The sequence below is a fragment of the Botrytis deweyae genome (genome assembly GCF_014898535.1).
Source record: "Botrytis deweyae strain B1 chromosome Unknown BDEW_032, whole genome shotgun sequence".
Classification (NCBI taxonomy): Eukaryota; Fungi; Ascomycota; class Leotiomycetes; order Helotiales; family Sclerotiniaceae; genus Botrytis; species Botrytis deweyae.
This window is the reverse complement of record NW_024066239.1, coordinates 273,276-285,410: the sequence shown is the minus strand read 5'-3', so window position 1 is coordinate 285,410 and position 12,135 is coordinate 273,276. Positions and strand designations below refer to the sequence as shown.

The window sequence follows — 12,135 nt, the reverse complement described above, 5'->3', positions numbered from 1 at the left end:
GTTCAAAATGGTTGAGCACTTGACGAAAGTACACAACTATGAATGAGATGAGGTGTATGTTGGTGTTTGCTTTGTGTTTGGGATTCTGGAGAATCTTAGTACTTTGACTGGTGGTGTGGTGTTGCTTGGAGGGAGGCATGAGGTATGGAAAGTGTATTATATTGATTACTAGGAAGTGTCGAAACTAATAACTTCGAATATGTGAAATTTGAATGTGCATGTGAGTTCTGAGGAATGAATTGTATATGTACAGGTAAGTGGGTATATTGAGAATCTAGTGAAGTGAAATAAAAAGGAAGCCTCTTCATCGAGAAATATTAAATCTCACAATGTGTATAACATGTATACTCAAGGAATCAATTTCTTTTGGGTGAGATGAGGATTTGTTCGTGGAAATTGACTTTTTTTCTTTTTTTCTTTTGAAAATGTCAAATAGAGATTGAGTGGGTGAGTATGTATGTATGTATGTACGTATATACATATATGTAAGTATGTATATATGTATATAAGTTTCTCATTCCATTCATCTCACTAAGTACTTACTTACTTACTTATTTACTTATTAGCTAGCTATGTAAATAAACGATAGATGGATGATACGAATTCGGACTTTGAGAGAGGATATATATATATATGGGTATGTATTTATGAAGGGAGGGAGGGAGGTATGTATTTATACCTTCCATATATCTATCTATTAACTATATTATAAGATTATATTGAAACTGTACAATTGGGTTTACTTGTAGTTTTGGGATTGGATTGAATTGAATAATGAATGGATAGATAAATAGATAGTATAGTTAGGGAAAAGGAAAAAAGGGGAGGGGAGAAATTGAATATGTAGGAAGGGAGGTAGGTAGGTGGATATAGGTTTATTTAGGATGGTTAGTATTTTTGTTGTATTGTTTTGTATTTACTTGTTTATTGGTTTATTAGGTAGGTAGGTAGGTAGGTAGGTAGGTAGGTAGGTAGGTAGGTAGGAAGGTAGGAAGGTAGGTAGGTAGGTAGGTAGGTAGGAAGGTAGGTAGGTAGGGTAGGTAGATAGATAGATAGGGAGGTAGGTAGGTAGGTAGGTAGGTAGGTAGGTAGGTAGGTAGGTAGGTAGGTAGGTAGGTAGGTAGGTAGGTAGGTAGGTAGGTTGTTCTAGATTCTCGTGATCTTTGGAGAGGGAGTGGGAGAGTTATATGGTGAGGGAGTGGAAGAGGGAGTTGTATGGTGAGGAGAGAGGATACTGAGTTGGTAGGTAGGTATATAGGTTGGGTGTTGGTATTGGAGTTGAGTATTGGAGTTGAGTATTGGAGTTGAGTATTGGAGTTGAGTATTGGAGTTGAGTATTGGAGTTGAGTATTGGAGTTGAGTATTAGAGTTGAGTATTAGAATTGAATACTGGAATTGAGTATTAGAGTTGAGTATTAGTATTGGAGTAGTACTGTATGTAATATGTATTTGCTTATATATTTGTATATATATAAAGAAAAAGGAACGAGAGATTATATAGAGATTGAGTGAGTTTTTATTTAGATATCTATTCAGGTAGATATCTAGATATATATGAAAAAGGCTAGCTAGACTAGAATGGCTAGTAGAGCCGAGTCACGTGCTCAGAGAGTACGTGCGCCCTTATATATATATTCGATATAATTCTCTATTAATGAATATAACCTTATACTTGATTTATTTTTTATTAAACAAAATTTCGAAATTGAATTAATTATTTGTATTTGAAACTATTTATTTTAAAAATATTTTCAGAAGTCACGTGTCGCAATGGGTCCGTGCACCCACTGGTGGTGCTCGGAATGATAAGCGACAAGCGGGTGTACCGAGAGTGGAAAACAATGCGGACTTGTATATAGTCTAATCTAAGCCAGATTTGACATGAACAAACAGAGCAAACACCGGCCCGGTTGGCACAATTGGTTAGCGCGTGGGCCTTTTAAGATAGATTCTATCATATGAAAGCCCAAGGTTGAGAGTTCGAGCCTCTCATCGGGCGTTTACAATGTTTTTTTTGCAGATTTTTGCTAATTTCCCCCTTCATCTCCAGCCACACGTGACACTCATCAGGAGTTCGAGCCTCTCATCGGGCGATTTTCTTTTGTGATTGTTTTTGATCTTTCCTTAGATGGGGTGACTATATCTTTTTTTACGTGATGTTGATCATTGGTGATGTGACTTAGTTGTTGTAGGCAAATTGAGGGATTTTTTGACACCAGACAATTTCTTAACGCCGTGTATCCACATCGGGAGAGAATTATCGACAATAGAGCAGGACTTTGTGATTTCGACTTTTACACTTGCTCCAACATTACAGTTTCAATAACAGAGTTTTGAACTTCTGCTTCTCTGTCAAGCAGTACTTACGCTGAACAAATTAACAATGTTTTCAAGCCATTAATCGAGAGGGTTGTTGATAGACGCTAGAAAGTTTACTCTCCCATACCTTCGCTTATATAACCTATACGTCTAGTTGCGATTCAATAATATGACTCTTAATCTATAAAATCTTCAAAGAAACTTTCTTATTATTGACTGTTGGAAATGTTCCTGAATCCACTCACTTGAACAATCGATCCACTTAGACCCACATAGATACGATACTCCATACCCGCCATATACGCTTACCGGTGCAAGGCGAGACGAGCTGGAGGAGAACGAAAAGCATGTAGGATAAATGCGGAGGGATACTGGTAAATGTATGTGAATCCTTCTTTTGATTGTATGAACTCTTGATATCTGTCACTGGCAAGTACACACTAGTGATACTGCTGCGTATATTCATGATCCTTCGTATTATCACCCTGCAACGCAACGCATTGACATCTGATACGATAAAGCTTATGGCTCTGCTGCCACGATTGATAGCAAACAAGAAGTCGGTATTTGAACAGTTGATACTTACTATACCGAGACCTGGGGCTGAAGAACAGCTTAATGAAGTATTCTCAGGTCGATTTGAAGTTTATTTGTAACCCTTCTAGGTTCTCTAGAAAATGAAGATTAGACACGGTTGTAATCCTTAACAAGATTTGTCCCGCTTGATAATTGAAGGACGATTGACAATGATGAAAGTATAGTGATAGTACTTCACGAATATAATATTCATGAAGTTATTTGATACTCCAGACTGACTATGTGAGAGAAGAGCAATCAGCCGAGTCCCTTGGTTTTATATAATTGTGGCTAGAGAATAAGTGGCTGGATCCACCAATAATTCCACTTACTATCGACTAATTTGGCAGGTCGACGCCTTTAGAGAAATGTATGGAGAAATTTGATAAGCGGTCAGATTGCTAATGATTATTCGCTGTCAGCACCGCCTTTTGCTTTTCGGGACGACATACCGGTATTGAATTTAGATTATAAATATATCTCTTGAAATCTTGGAGTATATAAGTAGGAGAAAGAGGTTTCGAGCATTTCAATCTTTTAGACATACCTACGAACTATCTCTTATTCGTTTTCTTCGTACACAATCCTACACCGACTGATGGACGAGACCCAGCCATTGCTCGCACCGGTACCACCGCCTACAACCGCAGCTGGGCAATTTCCATACATACCGGATGTCAATGTTCCAAATGATGAAGTTTTCGATCATAGAGTCGATTTCAATCCCAATGGAGACCCGGAAAATCCATTGGAATGGCCAAAGGCTTATCATAATGGAGTGATTTTGCTTTTAGCTTTTTTGGCTTTCACAGTGTACGCATCTCATCCCACCTTCAACCCAAACTCAAGATCTAACAATCCATCAGAACATTCACCTGTATCGGCGTCGTCCCCATTGCCCGACAAATTGTCCTCGATCTCGAGAATCGAGAATCAAAATCTGCATCCGTTCTTCTGGTTACGATATGGGAACTCGGAGAAGCCGCTGGTCCGTTGCTCATTGCCCCGCTTTCCGAAGTGTACGGTCGAGCGGCCGTGTTTAGCGTGGCGAATGTTTTGTTTATCGTGTGGACCGTCGTGGCTGCGTGTAGCCAAACGTCGCATTTGTTCATCCTGTCGAGATTCATGACGGGTTGTGCGGTGGCTTCGAATGTTCTGAATCCGGCTGTTATTGGCGATATGTTACCACCTGACCAAAGAGGTTCAGCTGTGGCAACACTCATGCTTGCACCACTTTTGGGTGGTGCTATTGGACCTGCTATTACCGGAGCAATTGCCCAATCGATCGGATGGAGAAATGTTCTCTGGTTCGCGGCGGGTATGGCTGGTGTTTGCGAGCTTTGTTTTATTCTTCTCTTTCGGGAAACGTATAAAATTCGTATTCTACAACGAAGAATTGCAAGATTGAAAAAGCAAAAGAATGAGGATGGTCTGGCACTCAAAGTTGTGGTGGAAGAAGAGTGTGAACATACAGCGCTTGCTATATGGAAGGCTATCAAAAGACCTGCAGCAGTATTCGGGGGATCTTTCGTGCTGCAAATTTTGTCCTTCTATGGTGCAATTGTTTTTACATTTTATTACATCATGTCGACAACTTTACCGGAAGTTCTGAAGAATGTCTATGGATTTGCTCCCACGACAATTGGTTCTTCTTTCATTGCTTTTAGTAAGCTCCACGCTATCCCTTCCAGCGAATCTCATACATCTGACTAACATAATTAGGCGTTGGATCAACCTTTGCCGTCTTCCTTTGTAACATGCTGATAGATCGCATATACATCTATCTCCGAACCAAGAATAACAATCAATCGCATCCAGAATTCCGCATGCCTCTCACTATCATCAGCGGTTGCATTCTCCCCATCTCCATCGCGCTTTTTGGATGGACCGCCGCAAAGGGCTGGCCCGCTGCATTGCTTCTCTTTCTAGTCGGTCTCCAGGGCTTCGCTATCTTAACGGGTATGGTTCCACTAATGGCTTATGTGGTGGATGCATTTGGATTGTATTCGGCAAGTGCTTTGACGGCGGTCCTCATTACAAGATGTTTGATGAGTACATTTTTACCGTTGGTGGTTGGTCCGTTGACTGATCAGTTGGGATACGGATGGGGATTTATGATTGTTTCAGGTGTGTGTTTGGTGGTGGCGCCGGTGCCTTGGTTGGTTATGAGGTATGGTGAGAAGTGGAGACAGTGCTCTGCGTATACGAGGGATGATTGATTATGATTTATGACTAGATTGGATTTCGGATGATGGATGTCGGGATCTGCCTGAAGTAGAAAAGATGGATGTTTGGAATTTTAATGTTGATATGTGGGTATAAAGGTGCATAGAAGAATATATATCATGGAATAATACACAGATTGCCTTGTATTATTTTGTCAAAGTTTCATTATTTGGGGCAAGACTCGAGATCGCAAGACCTGGAGCAAATATTCCAACATAATCAATGTCTCAGAGTCTGTGAGAAAATCAAAATTCAACCATAGCGCTGCCTATATAAATCTATAAGTCTCATTGATACCTTGCTGGTCATCTGTGGTGTCCTCGGCGTGCATAACTCCCCTCCACCCGCCCCCCCCAACACTTGCTACATCAAGATTGTTGTCCTTTTTCTGCACCGTCAAAATCGATGTGCTCGACTACAGTCTCATCCAAACTCTCACCCGCTTCCTCAATAGGTTCGAGAATTCCATCCGAACCCCATGCCTGCAGTCCAAAGACAGGCTCGCTTTCCCAATTCATTACGCCATTTCCTCCATCCTTCCAAAGTGTCATATCTCCTGCCTGGGTAATCGGGTCGTTTGTCTCAGTCTCAAGTTGCCATGCGTCATGTAAACATTCCTTCGGCTTAGACCCCTCGAGGTTCTCTAACCATTTGCGGTGGCCAGCTAATCCTCCCTCAATCCACTCGTCGTACCCGGGTAGAGTTCGCCACAAATTGACTCTTTCTTCGATTAATTGTTCGTAATCCCTTAAACAGAGAATGGCCCGATCAATATTTTCATCAAATGTTTCGAAAAGGGAGCGATCGGTGAAGTGGAAGGGGCCACCAAGGCAGGCATGCGATATATCGTTTCTAGCAACACGCAAGTATTCCTGTATGTTTCGAATACCTTGCGGCGGATGAGCAGTAGCGGGTCCACAACTGTCCCCCGGATCATAACCAATCCAGAATGTATATGGACGATGGTAAAAAGACAAAAAAGCTTTTGGCTGTTAGACTTGTCATGTTTGTCGCACGGCTCCGCAAGATCAAACCAAATATTGGAGTCGTCTGAAGTGGATTTCAATTCCTGGGACTGGCGTTGAAATTCCCGGCAATCTTCGGTTGTCATTCTTAAGTATTTCAATCCGACCTCGTCCTTCAGGAACAAATCTGGATAGAATACTGCCCACAGTGACCATTCGTGAGATTCCCCATCTCTAGTCATGGTGATTGTATGTCTTTGAAAGCCTGTTGCTGAGTAGTGTGCAAGCCGATGTATAACTCAAATGTCTTTCTCTTTGAAACTAGTCGCAGCGGAAACTGCGCTGGACGGAGTGAATGAGCCGAGAAGTGACCGTCTGCACATACTTGCGAGAGTTGATTGAACTGTGATCATATCGGGAGCCAAACAGCCATCAAGCCAAGCTGAATTTGCTGGGGTCGTTTTGAGGGTGATTCGCGATCTGGCATCCATCTTTCCTTCCTTCCAACATCTTTGAACAAAGTCTTCTCTCCGAATAACATACGGTCTCATGTTACGGAAAAGTAAGATGACAGCCGCTAACGGGCGATCAGGAAGACGCAACTCTTTTGGGCCATCGTTTTGATATCTTTTGTTCCAGTCCATACTTCTAGATTTCCTTCAGGGTTAAATGTTAGACACTACACTAGAAACTACGTCGACAGCGTTTACCCCTTGTAGAAACTCTATAATAATGGAAACTGGAGAGTGTAGAGGTCGTATAGAGTGAGAAGGAAGGTGGAGATGAAGGGGGTGCACTTGCCGTATATAGATTACAAGTGGATATATAAGAGATCATCCCCCCATTACCTCTTTTAGACCAATACACAATATTACCCACTACTTGGCAGCCTTGTCTTCTGAGTGTACACTAGTTCTAGGAACATCCAGCTAGTGAGTGGATTTTGCAAAAAATATAATTGTTATTTTAAACTAGTGTAATTTTGTATGATCAACTATTGTGTATATCCTCCCAATGCACAGTTTCTCTGCCTTCAAACATTTCTGACCCAACTTATCATATCTCTCTTGAAGATAACGTCCATCCTATCACCATTGTCATCAACAAAGATGTGTTTTGGTTCCCAAGAGCGCCACACGATCAATCCCCCACTTTCCTCAATCCTCATCCCCTCCACTACCACCGGATCGTCGACAAATTTGATCAACACTTTTTGTTGACCTTTGGCCGTCAAGTCGGGCATAACGCTTTGTGCTGGTCTGAAATTCATTGTCCGTAAGTCTGCCATCTGTCCATGCTCATGCTCCCATCCTCCGGAATAATGGCACGAAACGCCTCTAGTATTAGGAGGCAGCTGCATAACTGGCAGCTGTGCGACAGTCTCAGAGACATCGTTGGTAGTACTTTCTGATCTCTTGAATAGGGTAAGCGATTCTTCAATTGCAGGTGACCCAGGGCAATTATCACTTACGCTCTTTTTGCGCAAATGGCCAGATTGCGCAACTTGTTCCACGCTCATCTTTTTCTTTGCGTTCGGTGCCAAGTCTTGACTTTGACAGCCTTTCCCTTGATCCTTCCACCATTGCCAATCTGTTCAGTCTCTCGGTTCAACTGCTCACAAGGCTTAGTCAGTATACATGATCAGTTAGTTGCATCATAGTAGCCCTCTCACCACATAATCCTTCCCGTCATGTCTTCTCTTTTCTTCCCTCTCTATTGTCTTTTGGTCGACAGAATATTGATCGTATCATGGATAGCTTTGCTTCAAGGAGCGCTTCTTCGCTATCTGGTATCTCCAATCTTGGACCGGGTGCAGTAGAATCAATCAACTCTCCTGTATTCTGAGAATTGACCGATTCTGGTATTTCCTTAGACTCTCCGGACTCTGCGTTCGAGAGAGAATCTTCTGCGCCGCCTCCAACGCTATTCTCCCTGGTATCGACTTGCAACCTTGGTGTCTTTGCTGCTCCCACTCTACTCGAAGATGTTGTGCCCATGGAGGAGACATCTTTCGCTTTCCTCTTGGGTGTTCGGTTGAGAACGTTCGATAACTTTGGATAGTTTGACGCTGCTCCTATATGCTTGTGCATGCTATCACTAGCCTCTGTCACTTGTGTCTCTGGTATCTCCATTGCAGCTATTTCGTCTCCAGCTGACATATCGGAAGCATCCCTCCGCTTATAATTGCATAACCAATCGTTGAACCAGTGACGAGCTGTCAGATTACCGATATCTGCCGGCTGCATAACTTCTCCCTGTATCCATTTTCCAAGAAGAAGTTTCAATTCTTCATCAGCGTCTGCGCGCACTGTCAGGTACTGGACATAGTCGGTAAACAGAGTTATATCATCATCTGCAATAAGTATTCGAAATTTTTCCTTAATCGATTCTTGATCAGTGATGTCGTAAAAATTTGGGGAATTGTGGGAATGTATGTCGACTTTTATGCCCTAATTCCATCTATTAGTTAAACAGCATTTCCGAAAACAATGTTTCAAATACCTTAGAATCTCCAAGCCCTTTACGCTGTCGGCCGAAGCCATTCCACTTCCCCTCTCCAGAATTTTGCATCCAGATGATTGTGGATGGAGTAGTTGAGTCGATAAGGTAAACTTGCTTTCTTTTGGTGTCGACTACACCAAGGCTTACTGGTAAACCAGCCTCTTTCCCCCATTGCTGTAGAATACCTGACAAACACTCCGTGGTAAGGTTTTCCTGCTGTAATGCATTCCCGGTTTTCTTCAAATGATATTCCTTAAATTTTGTTTCCAATTATACTGTTTAGATCCTCCCCTTCAACAGTATATTCACCTAAACGAGCGTTGATACTAGGTAGTCTTCAATGCTTTGATAGCATCTTTACTTTCAAGCCACAACACATCCAATTTCATAATACTTCTAATATTTTTGAAGTCAGTTATAGCGAATTTGCTACCACTGTAGGTTCCGCTGTATCCTCTTGAGTAATTTCTGGGTGTTTCATTTCGTTTGGACTTTCTTCGGAAATGTTTGGATCTGTAATTTTTCAGTAAGTAAGCTAAGACAAAGGGATCAACACACTTACTCATAATGGTCTCTACCCCTTTGATGATAACTTCCAATTGTTGCATCTGCGATGGAGTAATTTCTTGGAGCTCCTTCAATGGGTAAAGCATCCGCACAAGAGAGAACCCAAGTCGAGCCGTTAGTAGTTTGTTTTGGTATCCGCCATGTGATTCTTCGCTTCGGTATGTTCTTTGTAAGCTCCCAAAGCCTGAACAATCTTCTGCATAGTCATAGACGGATCTGAAGATATTGATTGAATATGTGTTTCTGGGATCAACGTCTTCGCAATATCCCGAACCTTCTCGTCATGAAGGAAACTGGTGAATTCATCGAGCACTTCAGCCGATATCTCATCGTTTCGTACGTTATCCATCATTTGTAGAATAAGGCCTTCCATCTTCGCCACATCGTTGACATTATTGAGGTCATAATTGGACAGGTTGAATTCTTCCATTTTGTTGAATGTATTTCAAGACAGCCGTGGGTAATTTGTTGGACTTTGGATTGGTGTTTTTTAATGTGACACTGTTGATCTCCCTTTGTGTCTTCTAACTTTTCTGCAGCCAGTAACTATACGGAGGTTCGATCTCTGCGACCCTTCTTCCTCAGCCTTCAATACGTAGTCGTTGTGACTGGTCCCATATGTGAAGGCGAAACGGTCTGGGTTGTCGATCTTGCAATTCCGAAAAAGTAGTTGGATGATGGTAATGACATTTTCAAAGTAACTTAAACTTGCAGGAAAGATCGAGTATCTTTTTAGGAACAAACGGTGTTTGGTTTCCGTGTTGGAGATGGCTTTTGCTTCGAAATGCAAGTTGCTCGGAGCTTGAGCTTGAGGAGATTCGGAGATTCGGAGATTTGGAGATTTGGAGATTTGGAGATTTGGAGATTTGGAGATTTGGAGATTTGGAAAGTTGGAAAGTTGGAAAGTTGGATGGAAGAGGAGAGGAGAGAGTCGAAAGAGGAAGGTGGTTGGGACTTGAGAGATACGGAAAGTAAAGTACAGAGATAGTTAGCGATAGCAGGTTTATTAATTAATATTCACCTTCCAGCTTTTCGAGTTGAAAACCGAGACATAGATGGATATATGTAGAAATTCTACGACCTCAAGTGAATCTTTCAGAATTTTCGTTCAGTTTTGCTAGGACGACTTGTCGGCGAATAATACCTACCTAGTATAACCAAGATTTCAATCGATCTATCACCTTTCTCTTTTTTATATTCTTACACAACAGTTCAGAGTACTTCAATTCATTTCTTGGAGAACCTTTTTCTGCAGCTTTGAATAAATTGAAAAGGTGTGTATTACTTGACAGACTATTTGAAGAATATTTGCAGATGTGAATATCTACTGACTACGAATAGCACGCATCAATACAAAAATCCCAAGGAAACTCCCGAATCATTCTCACCATCTGACAGACGGAAAATGTATCTGTCAACTAGTCGTCACCCAAATCCTTCAAAATCAAGGAAATGGTCTATGATAAGGCAAGCATACTTCAAACCATGGAACTTAACACTAAGTATAAATGGAGTGGTGCCATACCAATTGAGAAATCGACCAACACCGAACTATTCGCGGTGATGTGCGAGGAATCGACAATTGTGAAGCGGATCGCGTTCTTGCTTGCAGATGTGGTGTTTGTGATGAAGAGAATCATTATCGTGTGGACGGACTTTCCAATCCCTCAATTTTTCATTGAAATGTTACGCAGCTTCTGAAGAAGGGGGCGTGAAGAGAGACAGGAAAGATGCTAACGTTGATCAATAGTGCCCGAAGGCAACCGGTTGTTCTTGCGAATCGTACCATCCCAGTCTGAGCGAGGTGAACCGACAAGAACTGCTTCCCAGATTCAACTCGGCAGGGAAGCACCATTCGGGATGACAATGTCGACGAAGCTATCGGCGTACGGCCTGAACATTCAACACAACTGCTCCGACGAGATCATGTCTGGCACCAGCTTCTCCGATCCCCAAGAGGGCCAAGCACTCGCACGGATTTATCGAATTGGTCAAACACGAAGTAGTCGGGCCCGTAAGCTCGTGGTGGAGAATACGTTCATGCAAGTCCGCATGAATAAGCGATTTCATAACGTTGTGCCGCATTTGATTGCACATATGGCGTAAGAGGATGACATGGCGAAAGCTGACGCGGAGTATTCTGCTGAGATCTCGAATCCCGATGGCGCTGATTCTGCGGAAAAGATACAGACTGTGGTTGAGAAGTCATGGGGGAGTTGAGAGTGTAGTGGATGTTTTGCCATTTTCAGTGTAGGGTGGAATATGGAAGGCTTGGGTATAAAGTGTTCTTTTGAACAGATGATTTCTGACTTGTGGGTTGGAGAGTGGTTGACCGATGATGATTTAGTACGTTTTATGATAAATCAAAGTGGGAGCAAATCCAGAGATTAGATGAACTTTATGCTTTGCGATCGATCACGCATTTATTTGCCGTGATGTATAAGAACATTTCTTGGTTTTATTACCTTTGACGTAAGCATATACATGCCATTTCCATCCTGATACAAAATGTGCGTTGTATTCGTTTACTTTGGAAATCATCCATCATCAAGGAGCAGCCCCGGAAGATTAGCAAGCGACATTCACCTGAATATATCTTTTCCATTCCCAACTACAAAAACGATCATAACTGCCATCGAGGAGCTCGTCAGGCATCATAAAAAAATAATCTCATGATCTCTTGATGTCCTTAAGACGTACGATAATATAACGGGCCCTGAACACTCAATTCAAATCCAAGATGAAGTAAGTCCCTTGGTAAATGAAAAAGACGTATGCGTAGGTACCTAGGTAGCATTTAACACAGGACTCGAACATGCAAACTGCAGCCGAGCAACGGTTTGCATATGACTGGGAGAATCACGTGCGCTCTCTGATATCTTTGGAGTGAGAGAGATCTATTGAATAGTATGTATGTATGTGATGTCTATCCGGAACTATACTATAATGACAGGAATATAGATACTGCATATGTCCACGC

General features: G+C 42.0%; 5 protein-coding genes across 5 annotated transcripts; 2 read left to right on the top strand and 3 right to left on the bottom strand.

Annotated features, from left to right (window-relative positions):
* Nucleotides 1–3,493: 3,493 nt before the first annotated feature.
* Nucleotides 3,494–5,114, top strand: EAE98_009993 (uncharacterized protein; the record flags this gene model as incomplete). The annotated part of the gene is made up of 3 exons (XM_038957614.1): nt 3,494–3,708; nt 3,762–4,561; nt 4,618–5,114. The coding sequence occupies 3 exons, from the start codon at nt 3,494–3,496 to the stop codon at nt 5,112–5,114; spliced, it is 1,512 nt and encodes a 503-aa protein (XP_038806077.1).
* Nucleotides 5,115–5,489: 375 nt separating this feature from the next.
* Nucleotides 5,490–6,328, bottom strand: EAE98_009992 (uncharacterized protein; the record flags this gene model as incomplete). The annotated part of the gene is made up of 2 exons (XM_038957613.1): nt 5,490–6,042; nt 6,138–6,328. The coding sequence occupies 2 exons, from the start codon at nt 6,326–6,328 to the stop codon at nt 5,490–5,492; spliced, it is 744 nt and encodes a 247-aa protein (XP_038806076.1).
* Nucleotides 6,329–7,119: 791 nt separating this feature from the next.
* On the bottom strand, nt 7,120–7,605 carry EAE98_009991 (uncharacterized protein; the record flags this gene model as incomplete). Its single annotated transcript, XM_038957612.1, has 1 exon — nt 7,120–7,605. One exon carries the CDS (start codon nt 7,603–7,605, stop codon nt 7,120–7,122), a length of 486 nt encoding a protein of 161 aa, XP_038806075.1.
* Nucleotides 7,606–7,774: 169 nt separating this feature from the next.
* EAE98_009990 (uncharacterized protein) lies at nt 7,775–9,241 on the bottom strand (the record flags this gene model as incomplete). The annotated part of the gene is made up of 4 exons (XM_038957611.1): nt 7,775–8,536; nt 8,589–8,804; nt 9,022–9,101; nt 9,151–9,241. The coding sequence occupies 4 exons, from the start codon at nt 9,239–9,241 to the stop codon at nt 7,775–7,777; spliced, it is 1,149 nt and encodes a 382-aa protein (XP_038806074.1).
* A 698-nt stretch (nt 9,242–9,939) lies between these two features.
* On the top strand, nt 9,940–11,261 carry EAE98_009989 (uncharacterized protein; the record flags this gene model as incomplete). Its single annotated transcript, XM_038957610.1, has 2 exons — nt 9,940–10,126; nt 10,906–11,261. 2 exons carry the CDS (start codon nt 9,940–9,942, stop codon nt 11,259–11,261), a joined length of 543 nt encoding a protein of 180 aa, XP_038806073.1.
* Between the last annotated feature and the right edge of the window lie 874 nt (nt 11,262–12,135).